We start from the raw sequence: 26,774 nt of genomic DNA, 5'->3' as shown, positions 1-26,774 counted from the left end.
TATGTTCCATCAGCTATTACAGTGCAGGGGTTATTATATCACATTATTATGTTCATCAGTTATTACAGTGCAGGGGTTATTATATCACATTATTATGTTAATCAGTTATTACAGTGCAGGGGTTATTATATCACATTATTATGTTCATCAGTTATTACAGTGCAGGGGTTATTATATCACATTATTATGTTCATCAGTTATTACAGTGCAGGGGTTATTATATCACATTATTATGTTCCGTCAGTGATTACAGTGCAGGGGCTATTATATCACATTATTATGTTCCATCAGTTATTACAGTGCAGGGGTTATTATATCACATTATTATGTTCCATCAGTTATTACAGTGCAGGGGTTATTATATCACATTATTATGTTCATCAGTTATTACAGTGCAGGGGTTATTATATCACATTATTATGTTCCATCAGTTATTACAGTGCAGGGGTTATTACATCACATTATTATGTTCCATCAGCTATTACAGTGCAGGGGTTATTACATCACATTATTATGTTCCATCAGCGATTACAGTGCGGGGTTATTATATCACATTATTATGTTCCATCAGTGATTACAGTGCAGGGGTTATTACCTCACATTATTATGTTCCATCAGCTATTACAGTGCAGGGGTTATTATTTCACATTATTATGTTCCATCAGTTATTACAGTGCAGGGGTTATTATATCACATTATTATGTTCCATCAGCTATTACAGTGCAGGGGTTATTATATCACATTATTATGTTCCATCAGCTATTACAGTGCAGGGGTTATTGTATCACATTATTATGTTCCATCAGCTATTACAGTGCAGGGGTTATTGTATCACATTATTATGTTCCATCAGCTATTACAGTGCAGGGGTTATTATATCACATTATTATGTTCCATCAGTTATTACAGTGCAGGGGTTATTATATCACATTATTATGTTCCATCACTTATTACAGTGCAGGGGTTATTGTATCACATTATTATGTTCCATCAGCTATTACAGTGCAGGGGTTATTATATCACATTATTATGTTCCATCAGTTATTACAGTGCAGGGGTTATTATATCACATTATTATGTTCCATCACTTATTACAGTGCAGGGGTTATTATTTCACATTATTATGTTCCATCAGTTATTACAGTGCAGGGGTTATTATATCACATTATTATGTTCCATCAGCTATTACAGTGCAGGGGTTATTGTATCACATTATTATGTTCCATCAGCTATTACAGTGCAGGGGTTATTATATCACATTATTATGTTCCATCAGTTATTACAGTGCAGGGGTTATTATATCACATTATTATGTTCCATCACTTATTACAGTGCAGGGGTTATTATTTCACATTATTATGTTCCATCAGCTATTACAGTGCAGGGGTTATTATATCACATTATTATGTTCCATCAGCTATTACAGTGCAGGGGTTATTGTATCACATTATTATGTTCCATCAGCTATTACAGTGCAGGGGTTATTATATCACATTATTATGTTCCATCAGTTATTACAGTGCAGGGGTTATTATATCACATTATTATGTTCCATCAGCTATTACAGTGCAGGGGTTATTGTATCACATTATTATGTTCCATCAGCTATTACAGTGCAGGGGTTATTGTATCACATTATTATGTTCCATCAGCTATTACAGTGCAGGGGTTATTGTATCACATTATTATGTTCCATCAGCTATTACAGTGCAGGGGTTATTATATCACATTATTATGTTCCATCAGTTATTACAGTGCAGGGGTTATTATATCACATTATTATGTTCCATCACTTATTACAGTGCAGGGGTTATTATTTCACATTATTATGTTCCATCAGCTATTACAGTGCAGGGGTTATTATATCACATTATTATGTTCCATCAGCTATTACAGTGCAGGGGTTATTACAGATCGCCTGCAGCTGCTGGGACTCCCCTGCATGACATCATACCCCCGCCCATATGAGTGACGCACATGGAGGCCACGCCGCTGTCTCCGCCCCCTGTTCTGATTGGCTGGCGCTTACGTCATGCAGCTCCTCTTCCCGGTGACCTCATTGCAGCCGCTCTCACCCGCTCCGCCTGGAGCCCGGACACTGACCCGTTGTTGAGGCCCGTACTGCAGGCCCGGATCAGCGGTGAGTACTGGCGGTTATGTGTTTGACGTCATTGCCCTGCGTCATTGACACCTGTGACATAAAGACCCCCCGGCAATCATCCTGTCACCGTCCGCTGCCCGCCCCTCAGCCGTCATCACATGGAAGGACAGGCTGCGTACCCCGGAATGTCCCCCCGTGTCCTGCGCCCCCCTCTATGCCACTACATGTGTGTACCCCACCAGTGCGGTCTCTTAGGTTCCGGTGTATGTGTACCCCTCTACTCTCCCAGTGTCCCCTGTGCCCACACTGACCTCCATACATCCCCTATAGGTGCCCTCTGTGATGGGGAGGTCAGTATATGAGGGGGTCGTCCAATGGCCGGCCTGAGCCATGGATGTCCCTTTATAAATGTAAACTATGCCATCCTCACAGGCGATAACAGAGAACACCAGCTTGTCAAGGTCTTCACCCCTCCTTTTGGTTTGGCATTAAGCCAGCTCTTAAAGGGGCTTGAAGTGGGGATTGAACCATCGTGGCAGGGGAGCTGGGAGGTATAGATTTATTTTTTTTGTTTTTCTTTTAACCCCCTGTGAGCCATAACATGTAATACTGCTGGACAACCCCTTTAACACTTCTTCTTCAACACATCAGTTGTATTTTGCTCTGTGGCCGTGTCCAGTCTTATACTTCTGTAACCGAAAGTTCTTCAGCTGTCAGACTTTGTGCTTCTATTTTCTTTTCACACTTTTCAAGATCTCCGATGGCTTTCAACGAATAGCAACATTCATGTTTAACATCTTTAAATCTGAAAACCCATCACAACCTATCCAGTGTAGACAATCGCCTGTAAGCTAATCAGGCAGACATTTTACCTGCACTGATGCACTGTAACAAACCCTCAGCTGTGAAAAGTATTAGGTTTAGACCTCATGCACGCGCCCGTTGTTGGTCTGCATCCGAGCCACAGTTTTTGCGGCTTGGATGCGGACCCTTTCACTTCAATGAGGCCGCAAAATTTGTGGACAGCACTCCGTGTGCTGTCCGCATCCATTGCTCCGTTCCGTGGCCCCACAAAAAAAATATAACCTGTCCTATTCTTGTCTGTTTTGCGGATAAGAATAGGCAGTTATATTTATGGCTGTCCGTGCCGTTCCGCAAATTGTGGAAGGCACACGGAGGCCATCTGTATTTTGCGGATCCGCAATTTGCGGACCGGGAAACACACAGCGGTCTTGTGCATGAGGCCTTAGGCTGTATGCACATGACCGTATGTGTTTTGAGGTCCGCAAATTGCAGATCCGCAAAAAAACCAAAAACATGACATCCGTATGCCAATGCATTTTTTTTTTTTTGTTTTTTGTTTTTTGCGGATCCATTGTAACAATGCCTAAAACGGACAGGAATAGCACATGTTATATTTTTTATGCGGGACTACGGAACGGACATACGGATGCGGACAGCACACGGAGTGCTGTCCACATTTTTGGCGGACCCTTCGAAATGAATAGGTCTGCATCCTATCCGCAAAAAAAAAACGGAACGGACACGGAAACAAAATACGTTCGTGTGCATGAGGCCTTAGGCAGATTTTCTTCTCCTGAACATAAGGAACAATCTTTCCCTTCACCGACATTAGGAAGAGATGTTAAACACAAAGGGGGGGGGGGTGCTTGGCTGGCGTGGCATTAGCAAATTGTGGCACAAGGTCCATTTTGCACCAAATTTGCAACTTCTTTTTACAGCTTTTGCCAACCTCGACAATTTTACAGAAAGTATGCGTGGCGCACTTTACACCAGGATGGAATCGCCAGTACGCCAGCTTCTGGTGCTCAGGACGTGCCAACGTTAACCCCCCGAAAGTCTGTTAGGAAGTTGCAGAACATTTCACCATATGGTAATTCAGCTCTGGGTCCCATTTACACAATCGTCTTTTCGGACCACATTTATTCACGGATCAATGGGGCCACAAAAGATGTGGACGGGACACCGTGTGCTGTCCGCAGCTGTATGTCCATCCCACTGCCCTACAAAAAAGATAGAACATGTCCTATACTTGTCTGTTTTGCGGACCAGAATAGGCTTTCCTAACACGGGGCGGGACGCGCGGCAGGGTGAAAAGGTGGGATGCACACAGCCGGTATCTATATTTTGGGGATCTGCGATTTGTGGACCCCAAAACGGATACAGTTGCATGCACGAGCACCAGCCTTTTAAGGCTCCATTCACACGTCCGTGGTGTGTTGTGGACCCGCAAATTGCGGATCCGCAACACACCCGCCCGGCACCCCTATAGAAATGCCTATTCTTGCTCCGCAAATGCGGATGCGGACAGCACACTGTGTACTGTCCGCATCCATTCCGGCCCCATTGAAAATGAATGGGTCCGCACCCGTTCCGCAAAATTGCGGAATGGATGTGGACCCATTTGTAAAGCTCAGGTATGATTGCAGCTGCATATTCACATTATGGCCTATAGACCATGACATGTTGCGGTGGGAGCAACAAAAGCTGCATCATAAAAAGCGTGTGCGTTTCTACCGCAATCAGATACGATAACTGTGTTTAATTAATGTGTTTCCCCTGTAAAATCCTCGTGGGCAATGAACACATCACAAAACCACAACTTCCAGTATGTCACCCCCAGCCTCATGTGGGTTGTCATCTCCGTTTTGTACCAGGACTAGGGTTGTTTTTGTTACAATGTATCAGTGCAGGGAAATGACACTTCGTAACATTGTCTCTAGTGTTAGTAAAGAAACCCAAACATCTCATCTTTATAACCTGGCACTTGTCTCCGTTTGTTCCGCCACTGTCTGATAGTCCAGAACACTGGACTCTCCTGCGACTATCAAGTCCTAGTGCCGCCGGATTGAAGGAATTTGTCCTGTGTGACTACACAATCCTCAGCTTCACGGTAGCAATTTCACATGGTTGAAAATGAGAAGAAGCACCATTTCCCCTTTGGAGTCCTGGCGGAGGGTGAAGGGTTAAGGCCCGGGTGACATCATGCTGTATTGTGATCACAGCTGCAGAGGAGGGAGAGGGATCGCACCCCCTGACTGGCGGGATCACAGTGGCTGATGTCATGGTGGAGCTATGTTACATGAAATGGAGGGAAAGAGGGAGAGCGGATAACATCCTGGAAAGGACCCCCTCCCCCAACATATACGATATAATAATAAAATATTTTCAGATAACCATATGTATCCATGCAGGGCACCGTCACTTGCTGACCCCCTCCCTAATATTTTGGCGTCGCTCCCCGAGAATGATGGTGATCGCTATGCATCCCGATGGTTTTTATGAATCTTTCTATTTTCTATGCATCGGATCCGATCGTTTCGTTAACTCTCTTCATCGTTGTGTCTAACCTAGACAATCTGGACTTCAGCCTCGTACACCTTAGGCCTCATGCACACGACCGTTGTGTGTTTTGCGATCCGCAAAACACGGGTGGCGTCCTTGTGCTTTCTGCAATTTGCGGAACGGCACAGACAGCCATTACTATAACTGCCTATTGTTGTCCGCAAAACACTGACAAGAATAGGACAGGTTGAAATTTTTTTTGCGGACCATGGAACAGAGTGCTGTCCGTATCTTTTGCGGCCCCATTGAAGTGAATGGTTCCGCACATGAGCCGCCAAAACTGCGGCTCGGATGTGGACCAAAACAACGGCCGTGTGCGTGAGGCCTTACCTGCACTGATACATTGTAACAAACCATCAGGGCAGGACAGAGATTTGTGCTGCTGCTGTCTCTAGCTCTCAGAGGATTGTCTGGCCTGGATACAATTGTAACAAACCCTCAGCTTATTTTCTTTTTCAGCAGGACTAGGCCAGGATAGGTTTTCAGACTCTCGATGTAAACAAGAATGTCCTCAGCAAGCGGAGATCTTGAAAATGTTGAGAGTCTATTAGGAAGTTGCAGAATGTTTCATACACAGGGAAGCATGCACCAGCCCTTTAAGCGCAGTCGCGGTGTATCAGTGCTTGGCGGTTTGATTTGCATGTGGCGGGTGATGGTTCAGTGAATATACAGAACCTGGCATCTCGGGGTTTCGTGCAGTTCTGCCTGGGTCAGACACTGGCGCCAGTGATAATCGGACAGGAGCTGCTGGTGTTACTCACAGTTGGGGTCTTAAATTCCTCTTTGGAGCACAACTGCTGGGTGACGTCCAGGAGCTGGCAGCATCTGTACTGGGCCCAAGTAGAGGGACTTGGCAGAGGTGCCCGCTCTCATTCCTGTGTGTCTGGCCCTCATGAAGGCTCCATCCAGCAGGTCACCCCACAATGACCTGTCCCGTACAGTTCCCTGGTAATTTAGATTTTCTAACACGGCAATGGCTGTACTTTTTTTTGGCCGGCTGCATAAGACATCCTGGTGGTTGAGTGGCCCCAATCCTACTGACAGGTTCCCTTTAAAGGGACCGGCCCTTTTTTATTTGGCAGCACTCCTGACAATGAGCTGAATAGAGGGGGCTCCCACTAGTTGACCTCCCTCCCCCGCTAACTTCAGAAGTCCCGATAGGGCTTAAACATTCAGAGCCATCTTTGCAATTAAGATTCCTTTTAGCGCTCTGGGTGTGAGGCCTCCCTGAGCATGCTCTGCTGCAGTGCATTGTGGGAGATGACTTGTTCTGCCCAACTGCTGTATACTAGAGTCCAAGTGGGAGTGGAGTAATGTTGTGGCCTTGTGCCACCAAATAACAGATGCAAAAAAGTACAATACCCCATAATCACAAAGTGAAAACTAAATATTTGACATTTTAGATAATTTATTGAAAAGGAAAAACTAAAATCTTGCACTGACAAAAGTATTTAGGTCCTTTACTCAGGACTTGAAGAACCTTTGGCAGCGATTACAGCCTCCAGTCTTCTTGGGTATGGTGCCACAAGGTTTGGGGATTTTCTGCCATTCTTCTCTGCAGATCCTCTTAAGCTCTGTCAGGTTGGATGGAGACCGGTGGTGGACATCCATTTTCAGGTCTCTTCAGAGATGGTTGATTTAAGTTCAGGTCAGGGAACAGAAGTGTCCCTAGGCCATTCCTGTGTTATCTTGGGCTGTGCTTACGGACATTGTCTTGTTGGAAGATGAACCGTCAGCCTAGTCTGAGGTCCAGAACACACTGGATCAGGTTTTCATTAAGAAGATATCTGTATTTTGCTCCATTCAGATTTCCCTCAACCCTGACCAGTCTCCCTGTCCCAAACACAAAAAAAAACACCCTAACTGCATGATACGGTCACCACCGCCCTTCACTGCAGGGATAATGGTATTGGGTAGGTGATAAGCAGTGCCTGGTTTCCTTCAGACATGATGCTTAGAATTGAGGCCAATACGTTCTGCCTTGGTTTCATCAGACCAGAGAATCATGTTTCTCTGTCTGGGAGTCCTTTAGCTTCATTTTTTTGCAAACTCCAACTGGACTTTTGTGTCTTTTACTGAGGAGAGGCTTCTTTTTGGCCACTCTTCCATAAAGCCCAGTGCGACAGTGATGGTTGACATGATGGAATCACAGCATCTTTGGAGCTCATCCAGAGTGACTACTCGGTCATCGCTCTTTTTTTTTATTTTTTTTATAATTGTTTATTTTAATGACTTTTGTCAATAAAAAGTAATACAGGCACAATGTTATATTGTATATCATCAATATCAAGAGTGTACATAGATACTGAGAACATATATTTTCATCAAATGCCAATGATCACAGTGAGAATTGGTACCTGAGAGACATAGGATAAAGACAAAGACACGACACACGAGGACCAAAAGAAAAAAAGGAAGAATACTGATATCCAGAGGACCCTTATTGTAGACGATCAAAAGTGTCATCCCAGGTCTGCCACACTTTTGTAAATCTATCAACTGAGTTAGTAATGCAAGCAGTAAGATATTCCATTTTCCTAACCTCCATCACACTGTGAACTAGGTCCCTTCGGGTAGGCGCTTCCGCCTTCAACCAATGACCTGCAATTAGGCGTCTTGCCGCCGTTAACACTTGGAGGACCAGAAGCAAAAGATGATTTTTTAATGACATTTTGGGCATATTCAATAAGTAAAAGAAAGGTGTGAAAGGAAATTGAATTGCGAGGAGTTGAAAGAGAACCGAGCCCACCATTCTCCAAAAGGGTTCAATCACTGGACACTCTCAAAAAATATGTATATGGGACCCCTCACCTATCATACATCTCCAACATTTACCAGAGATATCTGGGTTGAAATGTTTCAGTAGCTGTGGTGTATGATACTAAAACATTAGCACTTTATAAGTATTTTCCCTATGTGTAACACATGAGGATGACTTTGCTGCTCGTTCCCATATCTGCGTCCATTCTGCTTGTGTTATATGGAAGCCAAGGATTGCTTCCCATTCAGTCATATAGGAGTGAATAATAGAGGAGGATGATAGGATAAGATAAATATCCGAGATGAGACCTCGTGTAGTAACTGTTAGTCTACATAGCTTCTCAAATGGTGTAGGGGTTGACACTTTCATTGAGTGAAAGAGGTCTGAAAAAAAGTGGCACATCTGCATATATTGGAACCTAGATGACGCCGGTAGTTGATGCAGGGATCGTATCTCATCAAATGTGAAAAAACCCAGAGTCCTATAGTTTACAACATCTGCAAATCGGAACAGTTTTTTGGGAAACCATACCTTAAGGAAGGTTGAATGCATTCCATTCGGGAATAATGGATTAGACAAAAAAGAGATCATTGAGGATTTTACCGACGCCAATGAAAATAATCTGTTACACTTCAGCCATATGTTGCAGGTAAAAGACATGGGGCCTAATAGATCCGGTCTAAGCGAAGGCTGCAGGGGATACCAGATGAGTGAATTTGGATGTACAGGGGCTATCCACAACTTCTCTATTTCCATCCATCTGGAATATGCATATATGTTAGACCAAGCTGGCACTCTCCTGAGGTGTGTGGCCCAATAATATTTTTTAATATCTGGGACTGCTAACCCTCCCCGAGTTTTAGGTGACATTAAGATTGAACAAGCAATGCGATGCCTCTTCCCATTCCAGACGAACTTGAGCATACATGACTGGAAGTTGCGCAACTCCTTCTCCGGAACAGGGATTGGGAGGGTTTCAAACAAATATAATAATTTAGGCAAAATATTCATTTTGACTGACGCTATGCGGCCCAATAGAGAAATGGGAAGAGGCATCCACTTAATCAGCAAGGTTTTGAGTTCTCGGAACATAGATGGGAAATTTTGAGCGTATAACGAGGAGTATGTAGGGGTCAATTTAACCCCTAGATACCTTAGCGACGTTTCCTTCCATTGAAATTGAAAGCTAGATTTTAAAGTGGCCAAACTATCAGATGGAAGGTTGAGGGGGAGAGCTTCCGTTTTTGTGGTATTAATTTTGTATCCAGACAGTCTGCCATAGGTCTCTAGTAATTTAAAAAGGTTGGGAAGTGAGGTATCCAAGTCAGTTAGTGTTAGCAAAATATCGTCTGCAAACAGTGAGAGTTTGAAGTCTACTGTGTTCACTTTGATCCCATGGATATCAGGGTGAGAACGTATGGCCGCTGCAAAGGGTTCTATGCATAAAACAAAAAGTAAAGGGGATAGCGGACACCCTTGACGCGTACCGTTTTTTATAGGGAAAGGTAAAGAATGGGCATGCTTCATCTTCACCGTCGCTGTAGGATTGGCATAAAGGACATGGAGGGCTGAAAGGAAGGGGCCTCTCAAACCAAAGGCCTTCAGGGTAGAGAACATAAAAGGCCAACCCAAGCGATCAAACGCTTTCTCCGCGTCTAGACTTGGCAATATAGCTTTATCTTGGCGCTTATGTACGATGTCAATCAGATCAATGGTCCGCCTAGTATTATCTCCACCCTGCCGATCTCGGACAAAGCCCACCTGATCCTTATGGATCAATTGAGGTAGCCAATCCGAAAGTCGATTAGCCAAAGTTTTCGTGAAAATTTTCAAATCCGAATTAAGAAGGGCAATGGGTCGATAGTTTTCACACTCTAGGGGGTCTTTGCCTGGTTTAGGTATTAAGGTTACATAGGAGTGTAACATTGAAGTGGGTATTGGAGATCCTTGCAGAAAAGAGTTAAACAGCAGTGTCATATGTGGTAGTATAATGTCAGAGAATGTTGAGTAATAAATATATGGCAAACCGTCTGGACCGGGGGCCTTATTATTGGGCAATTGTTTCAGCACCTCCTGCAACTCTTCTACAGTTATAGGGGTATTCAATGAGGTAAGAGCGTCTCCCGATAACTGGGGAAGATTACATTTAGAAAGAAAGGAGTCCAAAAGGAGTCGACTTCGCTCCGGGTCAGATGGAAGTTGTTGGGGGATAGAGTAGAGCGTTCTATAATAGTCATGAAACAATTTAGAGATCACGTCAGGGTCATATACTATTGCACCATCTCTTCGCCTCATAGCGGTTGGAGTATTTGCAGTGCTAGATTCCCGAAACTGCCGAGCCAGAAGGGTATGTGGCTTATTCCCCCACATATAAAATCTCTGTCTCGAGTATAATAGTTTTTTCTCAATTTTGTAAAACATTAGTTCCCTCAATCTGGCACGTAGGATAGTAATACGTCTAAGCAGAGGTCGCGAGCATCGGGATTCCAGCAGTCGCTCTAAGTCCTTCAGCTGTGAGGTGATAATGTGTTGCTGTAAAGTGCGGTCTTTTTTTAGTCGGGTTCCCATAGCTATACAAGTGCCTCTAAAGACCGCCTTGTGTGCTTCCCATATCATGGGAATGGGGGGACCTGAGGATTGGTTTAAAGTGAAATATTCTATAAGGCTATCACGAAGCTCTTGTCTGAGCGGCAGTTGATGCAAAAGGGATTCATTGAGCCGCCAATGGCAAACCCTAGAGTGATATCCCGAAGTTTTAATAGTAACTGAAATAGGAGCATGCTCGGTCATCGCTCTTATCAAGGTCCTTTTCCCCCAGTTACTTAGTTTGTTGGGTTGAGCAGCTCCAAGAAACTCCTTCCATTTGAAGATTTAGATCATTGTGCTCTTGGGAACTTTCAGTGAAGTAGAATTTTGTTTTGTACATTTCTCCACCTCTGTGCCGCCACACAATCCTTTATCTGAGCTCTACAGGCAGTCCTTTCCTCATGGCTTGGTCTTTGCACTGTCAGCTGTGAGACCTTATGTAGACAAGGGTTTGTCTTTCCAAATCATGTCCAGTCATCTGTATTTACCACAGATGGACTCCAATCAAGATGTAGAAACATCTCAAAGATCAAGAGAAACAGGAGGCCCCAGAGCTAAATGTCAAGTGTTATAGCAGAGGGTCCGAATACTTATGTCCATGTGAAGTTTTAGTTTTTCCTTTTTAATAAATTTGCAAACATTTCTAAAATTCTATTTTCACTTTCTCCTTATGGGGAATTAGGTGAAGATTGATGGGAGAAAATTAGATTTTTATTTTATTTTAGCACAAATCGGCAACATGAAAAAAAGTGAAAGGGTCTGAAGACTTTCCAAAGTCATTGAAGATGCAGGGCGCGGTGCCAGGGGTGTGATTACATTTCTTAACGGGCGTAAACATGATTCATCTGAGAATCCAAAGGTGTTTCTGGTTTTCACAGTTTAACACCAGGTGATTCAGAGCCACCACTTGTGCCCGGTGTCTGTTTCAGTTTCACCAGAGCAGAGATTATCATGTCTAATTTCATATCCCTTTTTATCAGATTTTGGGACAGCTGGGTGAGTAGAAATATGGTCACCTTTGTGTCTCCCACAGAGGCTGCCAACAGTCGTGCATGGCAAAGCTGCCTAGTTAAGTGGCTTATGTACAGCTGTTTAACAGATGAGCCATTCGGGACTCCAGGAAAGCTGGGTGACCCGCATGTTTTTAACGACATATAGACTCGGCTGTGCCTGATAGGACGAGGTGTGCACGCCCAGTGCTGCTCTGTGTGAGATCACCGCTCCCTCATCTCTGAATAAACTCCATGAGGTTATTTTGTTACAAGGCCAAAGATCACGTGACTTCATCCGTGCAGCCGCTGATTACAGCTCCGGACTTTATCCGAGGTTGAAATGAACAAACTTTACATAAGACACCAGCAGGTCACCAGCGGACAAGTACGTGGGCGGGGTAGTTACAATTTCATTCATTAGTCAGTCTTATATAGAGATCAGCAGTGACATCACTGAGAATGTATCCTATCCATTCACTAGACAGCAACAGTGAAATCACGGAGAATGCAGCCTATCCATTCACTAGAGATCCGCAGTGACATCACTGAGAATGTATCCTATCCATTCACTAGACAGCAACAGTGAAATCACGGAGAATGCAGCCTATCCATTCACTAGAGATCCGCAGTGACATCACTGAGAATGTATCCTATCCATTCACTAGAGATCCGCAGTGACATCACTGAGAATGCAGCCTGTCCATTCACTAGAGATCCGCAGTGACATCACTGAGAATGTATCCTGTCCATTCACTAGACAGCAACAGTGAAATCACGGAGAATGCAGCCTATCCATTCACTAGAGATCCGCAGTGAAATCACGGAGAATGCAGCCTATCCATTCACTAGACAGCAACAGTGAAATCACGGAGAATGCAGCCTATCCATTCACTAGAGATCAGCAGTGACATTGCAGCCTATCCATTCACTAGAGATCAGCAGTGACATTGCAGCCTATCCATTCACTAGAGATCAGCAGTGACATCGCAGCCTATCCATTCACTAGAGATCAGCAGTGACATCGCAGCCTATCCATTCACTAGAGAACAGCAGTGACATCGCAGCCTATCCATTCACTAGAGATCCGCAGTGACATCACTGAGAATGTATCCTATCCATTCACTAGACAGCAACAGTGAAATCACGGAGAATGCAGCCTATCCATTCACTAGAGATCCGCAGTGACATCACTGAGAATGTATCCTATCCATTCACTAGAGATCCGCAGTGACATCACTGAGAATGCAGCCTGTCCATTCACTAGAGATCCGCAGTGACATCACTGAGAATGTATCCTGTCCATTCACTAGACAGCAACAGTGAAATCACGGAGAATGCAGCCTATCCATTCACTAGAGATCCGCAGTGAAATCACGGAGAATGCAGCCTATCCATTCACTAGACAGCAACAGTGAAATCACGGAGAATGCAGCCTATCCATTCACTAGAGATCAGCAGTGACATTGCAGCCTATCCATTCACTAGAGATCAGCAGTGACATTGCAGCCTATCCATTCACTAGAGATCAGCAGTGACATTGCAGCCTATCCATTCACTAGAGATCAGCAGTGACATTGCAGCCTATCCATTCACTAGAGATCAGCAGTGACATTGCAGCCTATCCATTCACTAGAGATCAGCAGTGACATCGCAGCCTATCCATTCACTAGAGATCAGCAGTGACATCGCAGCCTATCCATTCACTAGAGATCAGCAGTGACATCGCAGCCTATCCATTCACTAGAGATCAGCAGTGACATCGCAGCCTATCCATTCACTAGAGATCAGCAGTGACATCCTGCAGCTTGAAACGTAATGAGATACGTTGAAAGTTTAAATACAGCTCTGGAAGTGACCAGAGGATAACTTTATATTCAAGAGTTTAACACTATGGGACAGATTTGCCATCTCCCTTTGCCTTGGTTTTGGTGATAAAAGGTTTAAAAACCTGTTTTTGCAACTTTTTAAATGCCATTGCGACTAAATCAAGTGGCCTTGGACATTCACAAAAATGGGACGGGGCCATCGGTCCCAGAACATTTATCATATACTCCAGAAACTGGTGTAAATGATGACTGAGACCTACGTTGGATATGAACTGGAGTAGATTTCAGTCTGTTACTCCGGAGGAGTTGTGCACCTAGTCATAAATAAAATGTCTTCTCCGGTGGCGCAGGGTCCATCAGGCCCGGTGTAGCACACGGCCGTATTGATAAATCCGGGCCTATGTTTTATTTCCCCTATAATCTAATGGCCACGTAAGAGCGAGGAGGCAATGAACGGCTTCTCTGAGCCAATGCTCTGGTCGCAGTAAATGGTTTAATCTTTCACTCACTGATGTCATCCGGTTAATGTTAAACAGGATCGGCCATGGTGGAAACTTCACCAGAGAATGAAAAAATCTGGAGAATGATTAATGGGAGAGATCCTGGAAAGTGCCTGTGGAATGGTCTGTCATATCAATAGACCATTCCACGTGTGTATATCTGATATGCCAGGGGCTCATTCAGGGTGTGCGGAAATCTGGGTAACCACTACAATGTTCCTGAAAAAAAAAAAAGCATGTGAAAATTAATTTCCAGTATGTTTTCTCCCCAGAATCCATCCATTCCTGTGACATCTGAGCTGTCGGTGACAGGAGTCAGCTGAAGAAGAGGATGTCATAACCACACATTGGAGAACGCACTAGCAGCAGATCCTGCGTTCTGCGCTGTGTTTCTGTCCACTTGAGGAGCAGGATGCCCTGATAGTGCTCCTCACATCATGAACCGGTTACAACCCTAAGGACCGCTGGCTACTGACCCCCCCTGTGTGTGACCGGCAGGAGGCGGGGCCATGGCCACGGCGGGCCTGCACTGTCGATTGCTGACTGTAGACAAGCTGGTGGCATGGATGGAGGGAGGTGCGGAAAAGGTGCTTCTGATTGACAGCCGGCCTTTTGTGGATTACAACACCTCCCACATCCTGGACGCCATCAATATCAACTGCTCAAAACTGATGAAGAGGCGACTGCAGCAGGACAAGGTGCAGATCACTGAGCTGATCCAACACTCGGCCAAGCAAAAGGTGGGACACAGTTCATCCCAAACTAACGGACCAAACTATTGATTCGATTTTGATACCTTAAAAGTGTATTGCGATACTCGATACCATTCGATAAGATTCAAAAATAAAAAAACGCAAAAAAAGCCGTGTGCATTTTATGGAATGTCGGGCCCATTATAGAACAGTCCTATCCTATTTTTTGGGTGGGTCACAAGTGGACTAAAAAATGGCGAATAGCACGTTTTCTTTTCTGTTACGCGTTCACCGTATAGGAGATATTTTTTTATATTTTGATAGTTTGGACTTTTTCGGGCGTGGCGATACGGATTATTATAATTAATATATTTTATATGTAATATTGTGAAAGGGGGTGATTTAAACTTTTAATATTTTGGTGCTTTTGTTTTAAGATTTTTTTTATATATAATATATATTTTTAAACCTCTTATTTAATAACTATTAGCCCCCTCAAGGGGCTAGAACCTGGGATCTACAGAATAAGAGCAGATAGTGAGAATTACACCCAGTATACAGGACAAGAGAAGTAGTACTGTGCAGTAGGGGTGGGCGATATAGGCGATATGCGATATAAATTTGTGCCACGATATGGATTTTGTGCATATCGCCGGACCGCGATATGACCACGGAGAGGTAGTGAAGATCGGTTACCATGGCAGCCAGGAGTCACGCTACCGCCGGTCGCTCCTTCTGTCTGTGCGGCGCGTGAGTATAATGCTGCTCACTAACATACCATGGCAGCCAGGACTTCAGTGGCGTCCTGGCTGCCATGGTAACCGATCGGAGCCCCAGCATTACACTTCTGGGACTCCGATCGGAACTGCCTACTGCCACCTATGTTGGGGGGGGGAGGAGGGGGATCCTGTGGCCACTGCCACCAATGATTAATACTGGGGAGGGAGGGGGGGTGGGTTTGAGTTACCAGAGGGGGCGGATGAGAGCCTGGGGGGGCGGATGAGAGCCTGGGGGGGCAGATACTGAGAATTACACCCAACATACAGGAGAATAAGTGGTACTGTGCAGTGTCCATATATACAGAATAAGAGCAGATACTGAGAATTACACCCAGAATACAGGACAAGAGAAGTGGTACTGTGCAGTGTTCCTATATACAGAATAAGAGCAGATACTGAGAATTACACCCAGTATACAGGACAGGAGAAGTGGTACTGTGCAGTGTCCATATATACAGAATAAGAGCAGATACTGAGAATTACACCCAGTATACAGGACAAGAGAAGTGGTACTGTGCAGTGTTCCTATATACAGAATAAGAGCAGATACTGAGAATTACACCCAGTATACAGGACAAGAGAAGTGGTACTGTGCAGTGTTCCTATATACAGAATAAGAGCAGATACTGAGAATTACATCCAGTATACAGGACAGGAGAAGTGGTACTGTGCAGTGTTCCTATATACAGAATAAGAGCAGATACTGAGAATTACATCCAGTATACAGGACAAGAGAAGTGGTACTGTGCAGTGTCCATATATACAGCATAAGAGCAGATACTGAGAATTACACCCAACATACAGGAGAATAATAGTGGTACTGTGCAGCATTCATAGGCCGCTCTTTCAGTTTGCGGTGGTTCTGCTGTAATTATTCATGCCGCTCATAATTTACCCACTTCCCACAATCCCTCTTCTTTTCGCAGGTGGAGCTGGAGTGTCAGGTACAGCAGGTAGTTGTATATGATCAGAGCTCGGTGGACATCTCATCTCTGCCCAGTGATTGCTTCCTCTCTGTGCTGCTGGGAAAGCTGGAGAAGTTGTTCAGCCACGTTCATCTCCTGTCAGGTATCACATACATTTCACTTGTGCTGATATATTGCAACATACTGTCAGGACAGTAGAGAGTTTTGTACTTCTGGAATTATCAAGACAAGATACATTACAACAAACATTCAGCTATGAGAAGTGCCAGGGCTGTGCAGGTTTTTAGCCTCTGTTTCTAAACAATGAATGTTTCCTTTAGCTAACAGCAAGCAGAGGTCTTGAAAATGGTGAGGAATGGAAACACAAAGGGGGAGATTTATCATTTCCCTCACACCATGGATTTGGTGTAAGTCCTCTTCACGTACGGTATCTCACAAAAGTGAATACATCTCTCACATTTTTGTAAATATTTTATTATATCTTTTCATGGGACAACACTGAAGATATGAGACTTTGATAGAATGTAAAGTAGTCAAATGGCCAAATTGTGCCCAATTAGCCATTTTCCCTTCCCGCTGTCATGTGACTCATTAGTGTTACAAGGTCTCAGGTGTGAATGGGGAGCAGGTGTGTTAAATTTGGTGTTATTGCTCTCACACTCTCTCATAGTGGTCACTGGAAGTTCACCATGGCACCTCATGGCAAAGAACTCTCTGAGGATCTAAAAAAAAGAATTGTTGCTCTACATAAAGATGGCCCAGGCCAGGGCTCGACAAATCCCAGGCGCCAGGTCGCCATGGCGACCAGGAATTTAGTCCTGGCGCTTGGGTATTTGTCAGCCCGTTTTCAAAGGTGCCTGGGCAATGGGTGCGGAGCGCTGTTCTGTCCGGAGGCAGCACAGGAGTGGAGATGAGCGGAGAGCTGTGTGACGGTGCCTTAGGTTTCCTATACCCGGCTGCTCTTTGGACACGCTCCCTGCCCATGGCTGAGCGTACGCCACGGAAGTCCACTGTGACAGACGTGATGAGGAGAAGCGCCGCCCTGCCCCCAGCGGGCTCGGGCCACCCATGTGCTCTATAAGCGGAATGCAGTCTGGCCTGGCAGCACGTTAGGCAGCTGCTGTGTCTGATGGGCCGGAGGCCTGACCTGCTGTGCGGGGGCCATAGCGCTGACCTGCGCCCTCCTCGTGGCTCTCAGGTTCACCTGCAGGTAACTTACACGCCTCCAGTGCAAATTACTACTACTCTCATCCAAGTGAGGCAGGAGCCTGAGGTGTCAGCACATGTACACTGTATGCCATAGTCCTATATACTGTACATATATCATGGTCCTGTATACTGCGTATGTAACATAGTATACAGCACGTACACTGAATGTCAGTCATATACTGTACATATATCATGGTCCTGTATACTGCATATACCATAATGTACACTGCATATGTAACATGGTATACAGTATTATTGGGGGGGCTCTATGGAGAAGTGGGGGGGGGAGCACTATGGAGGAATCTACTGGGGGCTTTATGACGCGGCTCCGCCTGGCTCCTAACTTTTTTAGCTGGCTCCTAGATTCCAAGGAAATTTGTCAAGCCCTGGCCCAGGCTATAAGAAGATTGCCAAGATCCTGAAACTGAGCTGCAGCATGGTGGCCAAGACCATATAGCGGTTTAACAAAACAGGTTCCTCTCAGAACAGGCCTCTCCATTGTCAACCCAAAAAGTTTGCTGGAGACAAGCAGACTAAGGACATGGATTACTGGAACCATGTCCTGTTGTCTGATGAGACCAAGAGAAACTTATTTGGTTCAAATGATGTCAAGCGTGTGTGGTGGCAGCCAGGTGAGGAGTACAAAGACAATTGTGTCTTACCTACAGTCAAAAATGGTGGTGGGAGTGTCATGGTTTGGGACTCCATCAGTGCTGCCGGCTGTGGAGAGCTAATTGAGGGAACCATGAATGCCAATGTGTATTGTAATATACTGAGGCAGAGCATGATCCCCTCCCTTCGGAAACTAGGCTATAGAGCAGTATTTCAACATAACGATCCCGAAGCGCACCTCCAAGATGACCACTGCCTTGCTAAAGAAACTGAGGGTAAAGCTGCATGTCTCCAGACCTAAACCCTATTGAGCATCTGTGGGGCATCCTCAAATGGAAGGTGGAGGAGAGCAAGTGTCTAACATCCACCAGGTCCATGATGTCATCATGGAGGAGTGGAAGAGGATTCCAGTGGAAACCTGTGAAGCTCCAGTGAACCCCATGCCCAAGAGAGATGAGGCAGTGCTGGAAAATAATGGTGGCCACACAAAATATTGACACTTTGGGCACAATTTGGCCATTTTCACTTAGAGGTGTACTCACTTTTGTTGCCAATGGGTTAGACCTTAATGGCTGTGTGTTGAGTTATGTTGAGGGCACACCACATATACACTGTTATACAAGCTGTACACTGACTACTTTACATTGTATCAAAGTCTTATATATTCAGTGTTGTCCCATTGAAAGGTATAATAAAATATTTACAAAAATTTGAGGGGTGTACTCACTTTTGTGAGATACTTTATTTCAGATGATCAGGTACAGTTCCCCTCTGGCGTGAAGCAGAAAATGCTAGAAGGGAACTGAGCTAGAACCCATAGTTTAATGTTATTGTGCGCACATATCTGGCACCTCACTTATGACATGGGATGTCTAATAGCGCCGGGCAGAAAAACACTGCATACTCTGTTTTTCTGTCTGGCGCGATCAGTGTATAGACCGAGGATCTGTTGTGTAGTTCACATATATATTGTCACAACCAAAACCCGGTTTTGCAACATTTTAATTGCCATTTTGACTAGATTTAGTCACAACTGGCATTTTTTACGTAACCGTCACTAGTTTCCAATAAGAGGGCAGGGTGTGGGCAGGGATATATGTTAGTTTCTGGAATAAATGATGACTAAAATCTATGCCAACTTCAAGCTGGAGTAGATTTCAGTCTGGTGCACGGACTGCCAGAGGAGGCATTTCATTTATGACGAGGCCTGCACCTCTTCCTAAATTAAAGGGGTTATCCATGATGATGTAAAAAATGAAAATCCTATTCTTTATTACCTGACCATCTCTTTTTAACATCCCTATACCTCACATGGATCCCGATATGTCATTTATTGCTCCAACTGCTCTGCTAGGTTTATTTCAAGCTAGCGTGGAGGCGTGTCGTCTCTGTTGCAGCGAGTGGCAGTTGGTGGAATGAACTGAGAATCTGCGACCACTTCAGTGAGGTGGACAGAGAAATTAGAAAAAGAGCAAACAAGTGGGGCTTTACAGATAGATTTCATTGAATAATTTAGTGGCTATACAAAAATTTTAATTACAAAAGTATTCAGATCCAGGTGCTGGTTTGAAAACTGTAGAAGATTTTTCGTGGGACGACCCCTTTAATGTTTGCTCGGACAGCATAGGGCTTATCAAGGTCAGCATAACACATGCCGGTCTTGATAAATCAGGACAAAGTGTATTAGAAAGCTTTATTTTCAGAAAACCGGTTGAAGGGGGATGTTGACATAATGCTTGCATCAGTGGCAGCAGTTGGGGCATTTTTTGGGTAGTCCTTTGTTATTCCCTCATCTGCGCTTTCCTTGTTTCCAGGTGGTTTCTACGAGTTCTCGTCGTACTTTCCTGGTCTGTGTGAAGGGAAAGCCTCTCTTGTCCCCACCTGTATCTCTCAGCCATGCCTCCCCGTGTCAAGTGTTGGCCCCACACGTATCCTGCCTCATCTCTACCTGGGCTGCCAGCGAGACGTGCTGAACAAGGTGAGGTTCATGAGGGGATCCTCAAATGAAGAAACTAAAATGAAAGCATTTAAAGGGAACCTGTCACCGGGATTTTGTGTATAGAGCTAAGGACATGGGTTGCTAGATCGCCGCTAGCACATCCGCAATATCCAGTCCCCATAGCTCTGTGTGCTTTTATTGTGTAAAAAAAACGATTTGATACATATGCAAATTAACCTGAGAGGAGGAGTCCTGTCCCTGAGAGGAGGAGTCCTGTCCCTGAGAGGAGGAGTCCTGTCCCTGGCTCATCTCACGTACAGGACTCATCTCGGGTTAATTTGCATATGTATCAAATCGTTTTTGTTTTTTTTACACCATAAAAGCACGCAGAGCTATGGGGACTGGATATTGCGGATGTTCTAGCGGCCATCTAGAAACCCATGTCCTCAGCTCTATACACAAAATCCCAGTAACAGGTTCCCTTTAACACCTCAGAGACACTTAATTTTTTTTCCCTCTTCACTCTAAAAAACTAGAGTTGAGCGAATTTCATATTTTCATAACGGAAATGGGACGGATCCGTTTTGCAGCCCATAGACTTCTATTATAACGGAATGCCTAAAGGCATCCCGTTATGCATTCCATCATAGCATTGCATTATGGTCCGTGGTAACGGAATCCATAATGCAATTCACGCTTAACCAGTAAACGAATCGCAAACAAATTTTATAACCGGAAATTCGGTCATCTCTACAAAAAACACATTTTTATTTTTTTTTGTTTTTTTGTTTTAATGCCCCCATTTTGGGATACATATCATTTTTATTTAATTTTTTTCGGACCCCGCAGAATGGAGGGCAATACTGGGGGCAATATTTATATTGGATGCCACTATTGGGGGGCTTTATTTACAGGGGCTAGTGTGGAGGGCATTATAGACACTGGGGCCACTACAGGGGGCCATTATAGATACTGGGGAAATATGGTGGCTCCTATTTAGGGCTCATGCATACGACCCTATATATTTTGCGGTCTGCAAAACATGGATACGCCCAAAATACGGATGACGTCCGTGTGCATTCCTTAATTTGTGGAACGGAACAGCTGGCCCCTAATAGGACAGTACTATCCTTGTCTGTAATGCAGACAATAAAAGGACATGTTCTATTTTTTTGCGGAACGGACATACGGAAACAGAATGCACACGGAGCAGCTTCTGTTATATTTTTTTTTTGCGGACCCATTGAAATGTACGGTTCCGCTTACTGTCCGCAAAAAAAAAGGAACGGACACGGAAAGAAAATACAGTCGTGTGCATGAGCCCTTATACTGGGGGCACTGTGGGGATGTATAATATATACTGTAGGAACTTCTGAGGTTGGGATGTTCAAAAAAAAAACCTAAATGTGACGTTAATCCATTATTCATGGCCATTTTTTAACAGCCATGAAAAAATAGATGCAAAAGATCCATTACAAATGGGCAAACTGTTGTGTGAATTTAGCCTTAAAGGGCCAGTAATCCTCAGATCAGAGCTTGATGTCCGATTATCTTTATCATTGTGATTTCCACCCCTCCCCCTACAGGAGCTGATGCAACAGAATGAGATTGGTTTTGTCCTAAATGCCAGTAACACCTGTCCCAAACCAGATTTCATCTGTGACTCCCACTTCTTGCGGGTCCCGGTGAATGACAGCTTTTGTGAGAAGATCCTGCCCTGGCTGGACAAGTCTGTGGACTTCATAGGTGAGGACATAGGGTGGGGTACCCTGTTCAGCCATCTGTTATTGTTATAGCTAGCTTTTCCAGCAAGTTTGGCAGTAGTATCTTCATTCTTTTTTGTTTTGTTCTTACAAAAAAAAATTTTTTTTTTTTTTATCACCCAGAAAAAGCGAAGGCATCTAATGGTCGCGTCCTGGTCCACTGCTTGGCGGGGATCTCTCGCTCTGCAACTATCGCCATTGCCTACATCATGAAGAGGATGGATATGACCCTTGATGAGGCCTACAGGTAAAAACTACTGTCCCTAAATAGTAAAAATTCAATTGGACTTGTGCCCAGGAAACCTGAGTAACACTTTGGCCCTTTTCACATGGGCGCAATGCGTGAGGTGAACGCATTGCACCCGCACTGAATCCGGACCCATTCACTTCAATGGGGCTGTTCAGATGAGCAGTGATTTTCACGCAACGCAGGCCCCATAGAAATGAATGAGGCTGCATGGTTACTAGGAGATGATGGGGATGAGCAACCCCAGAAACCATTAAACCCTATTCACTGTATTCATTTGCCTTATAACATTGTTATAAGGGAAAATAATAGCATTCTTAATACAGAATGCTTAGTAAAATGTGCCTTGAGGGGTTAAAATAAATAAATAAATTAACTCGCCTCATCCACTTGATCGCGCAGCCGGCATTGTCTTTTTTCTTCTTTCTGGACCTGCAAAAGGAGCTTTGATGACGTAATCGCGCTCACCACGTGGTGAGAGCGGTGACGTCAGTGCAGGTCCTGCTGAATGAAGATCCTTCTATCTTCATTCAGCAGGAGCTGCGCTGACGTCACCACGTGGTGAGCGCGATTACGTCATCAAAGCTCCTTTTGCAGGTCCAGAAAGAAGAAGAAAGATCGCACAGCCGGAATCCTCTTCAAGTGGATGAGGTGAGTTAATTTTTAGTTTTAACCCTCAATTGACATTATACTTGGCATTCTGTATTAAAGAATGCTATTATTTTCCATGTTATAATGGAAAATAATAAAATCTACAGAACACCAAACCCGAACTTCAGTGAAGAGGTTCGGGTCTGGGTACCACATTCAGTTTTTTTCTCACGCATGTGCAAAACGCATTGTACTAGCGCGGAAAAAACTGAACAATGGAACGCAATCGCAGTAAAAACTGAATTAAATAGCGTGCCTACTCGCATGGTTTTCCCTAAACGCACCTGCATCGCATCTGGCCCTCACCCACGACGGTAGGTAGCCTAACTGTGACCGCTGCAGAGGGCAGTAGGCAGACTTATGGATCAATGGGCATTAAGAGATGTACGACATCATATTGTGTCAGAAAGGAATGACAGAACAACTGGGTGACAAGTCTTCAGCATTTTCTGACCTTTTTTTTTTTTTCTACGTCCACAGGTTTGTTAAGGAGAAAAGACCAACCATCTCTCCAAACTTTAACTTCTTGGGTCAGCTTCTGGACTTTGAGAAGAAGATAAAGGTTCAGACTGGCCAGACAGCGCCGGTCTGCAAACTGAAGCTACATCTGGAGTATGGCACCGTTCCAGTGGAGGTCCCTCAGCAGCCAGCAAGTCCATCGCTCGCTTTTCCTACCTCATCCGAGCCACCGAGAACGCAGGAGGAAGTGGCGGCTCCTCTCCTGCAAGGCCTCAATGGTCTGCATGTGTCCCAGAGGGAGAAGATGGAGGACAGCAATAAGATGAAGCGTTCGTTCTCTCTGGACATAAAGTCTGTGTCTTACTGCAGCACGGTCACCACGCAACCTGGAACTTCCACTTCAGAAGGCCTGGAGGGAGGGGGCAGCAAGTTGTGCCAGTTCTCCCCAGTAGAGGAAGTGTCCGAGCAAACGCCGGAGTCCAGCCCTGACCGTGAACAGGCAGCAGTAAAGGTCCCAGAGAAGCCTATCACCTGCCGGCAAGCAGAAAACAAAGGGCGGCAGCAGCAAATGTTGAGCCGCAGCAGCATCCGGTCCCTGGCAGCTCCACTGCTCCGTAGTGGGAGCATGGAGGACAATCGCAAAAGTAACTTTCTTTTTGGACTGTCCAGCAGCCAGCAGCACTTGGCCAAGCCAGCTCTGGGCCTGAAAGACTGGCACTCGGACATTCTAGCGACTCAGGCCTCCTCACTGACTGGCAGCTGGTACTTCAGCCCAGACGCCCCCGCCCACTTCTACTCTGCGTCTACTTTGTATGGAGGGGGAAACTTCACGGCCTTCAGCTGTGGTCAGCTGCCCGCTGACCCTTGCTGCGCAGTGCGCAGGAGGCAGAAGCCCAGTGCTCGTGGGGACTCTCGACGCAGTTGGCATGAGGAAAGTCCCTTTGAAAAGCAATTTAAAAGGCGCAGCTGCCAAATGGAGTTTGGAGATGAACTGGTGGATGGCCGAACCCGAGAGGAGCTGGGCAAAGTTGGCAGTCAGACCAGCTTCTCAGGAAGTATGGAAATCATTGAAGTGTCCTGAGGCGGGCACTGGGGGTGAGCCGGGCAGCGGAGCTTCCTGGGTTAATCATTAATATTATTGTTTTGTTTTCTTGTTTCCAAATCATTTTGTTCCCTATAAATCTGAATGGAGGATTGCAGAATGTTGTGTTCAGTTAGCCAGGTGGGCAGCTGCACATGGTAAGAACTGATGAGACGGTTGCCCCCTTGGACAATGCCCCCTGTACTTAACACAGAATGCTTACAGCTCCACCAAACCTTTAAGATGGGCAGACTGGCTTATGAGTGTGCCCCGCACAGCATTCTGTTTAATGTAATACCCTGGTGCCACCTTTCATAATCTCCAGGGACTAATCACAGATATGAAGAAAGGACAGTGTTGATTTAGTGGAGGAAAAAAAAATTGCTATTACATTGTATAGTTTAGGGAGAAATGATCCTTTGAGGGAATCTAAGGAGGGGGTATAAAATAATTGGAAAGTTACTCTATGTGGTAACCCTGAGCTGATCTAAGCACAGGGGAGGTAGGAGTATCTTTCCTGGAGACTGGTCATTGATTCTTTAAATTATAGGGGTGCCCTGACATAGTTATAACCCCCCCTTTATTTACGTTTCATCACTCTAGTCACATACAGAGCTGCACACACAATTTAGGTTCCATTGCCTCCTCCCTGCACTGACTGATGTAGAGATACTGCATTGCATGTGATTTGGCATCTACTGCCTGCACAGCTCTGAGGGATTCATAGTGGCAGAATTTGTGACTGCAGCTCTGGAGGTGATTGAGGGATAATAGTTTCAGTACAAAAAGGGTTTTCAGCATTTTTAAACACTGCAGTCAGAACCTAGAATTCCTCGTACAGGCTTCACATATGCCGTGTGACAGAAGATTATCTGTATATAAAGGATGGGGGTGGTCCTGGATCGCTGAGGGTGGCTCTCAGATTTTTTTGTAGGAAGTTTACAAAGAATTCCTCCTGTGAATCCTCTTCGTGTTCTGATTGTATCGGTTCTGTTGATTTTTCTAGTGCCTTATAGCCTGGAGTTCACCTACCAGAGTTCTCCCCCCCCCCACGTGGCATATTACAGGTTAAATTTACAACGAATGTTCAGGTACTTTGCTTTAGGCCCCAGGCACACGTATGTGTTTTGCGGTCCGCAAAATATGGATAGAGGCAGTGCACGTGTCATCATTTTTTTTTCCCCACCTCTTTTAGAAATGTCCTATTCTTGTGGTGCCACGGAACGGACATGTATTTCTTTGCAGCCCCATTGAAATTAATGACTCTGCATCTGATCCGCAAAAAAATGCAGATTGGATACGGACTGAAAATAAGGTCATGTTCATGGGGCCTTTCTTGTTTTTTAACATGTGTAACATCATGACCCCTACTCTAGTCACATCCAGAGCTGCAATCAAAATTCTGGTTTGCTGCAGGGTCTTGCACCACCCAGCCTGTGCTGGTTCAGTGTCTAGCCCAAACACCTCCTGCTCTGGTGCATTTTGTACCTGTACTGGTGGATCTCCGCTGTGCCTCTACCATATGTCTGTTACTGTGTTCTAGGTTCACATTGCGTTTGCCCTGTACAGGTTTTTTCGTAGGGTTACATCTAAATGCCCGAAAAGAATATTCAAACATTCACTTTAAGGCCTCTTTCACACAGGCGTCGCGTGTGAGGGCCGGATAGGATGCGGGTGCGTCGTGGGAAAATCGTGCGATTTTTATTTATTTTTTGCCTGCGAGTGGGGTGAGTTTTGTATGCGATTGCGTTACGTTCTTTAGTTTTTTCCGCGTGAGTGCAATGCACGTGCGTGAAAAAACTGAATCTGGTACCCAGACCCAAACCCGGACTTCACTGAAATTCGGGTTTGGGTTAATTATTCTGTAGATTTTGGGGTACTTTCACACTTGCAGCAGGACGGATCCGACAGGCTGTTTACCCTGTCAGATCCGTCCTTCCGCTATTTCGCCATGCCGCTGTACCGCCACTCAATAGTCAATGGGGACGGGGGCGGAGCTCCGGCGCAGCACGGCAGTTTGTTGTGAGAGGCCTCTGGACTAAAAAGTCGGACATGCAGTACTTTTAATCCAGCGGCCTTTTGCCGTGCTGCGCCAGAGCTCCGCCCCCGTCCCCATTATAGTCAATGGGGACGGAGCGGCAGCACGGCGAAATAGCAGAAGGACGGATCAGACAGGGTGAACAGCCTGTCGGATCCGTCCTGCCGCAAGTGTGAAAGTACCCTTAATATTTTCCCTTATAACATGGTTATAAGGGAAAATAATAGCATTGTTAATAAAAAATAA

The 26,774-nt window shown here is 45.0% G+C and overlaps 1 protein-coding gene across 1 annotated transcript; it reads left to right on the top strand.

Annotated features, from left to right (window-relative positions):
• Positions 1-2,008: 2,008 nt before the first annotated feature.
• DUSP16 (dual specificity phosphatase 16) lies at positions 2,009-26,233 on the top strand. Its single transcript, XM_044281337.1, has 7 exons — positions 2,009-2,140; positions 14,405-14,872; positions 16,530-16,671; positions 20,165-20,328; positions 21,876-22,035; positions 22,176-22,299; positions 23,431-26,233. The coding sequence occupies exons 2-7, from the start codon at positions 14,642-14,644 to the stop codon at positions 24,488-24,490; spliced, it is 1,881 nt and encodes a 626-aa protein (XP_044137272.1). The 5' UTR covers positions 2,009-2,140; positions 14,405-14,641; the 3' UTR covers positions 24,491-26,233.
• Positions 26,234-26,774: the final 541 nt, after the last annotated feature.

This window comes from Bufo gargarizans, chromosome 2 (genome assembly GCF_014858855.1).
Source record: "Bufo gargarizans isolate SCDJY-AF-19 chromosome 2, ASM1485885v1, whole genome shotgun sequence".
NCBI classification, from domain to species: Eukaryota; Metazoa; Chordata; class Amphibia; order Anura; family Bufonidae; genus Bufo; species Bufo gargarizans.
The sequence above is the reverse complement of the archived record's forward strand: the minus strand, read 5'-3'. Positions and strand labels throughout refer to the sequence as shown.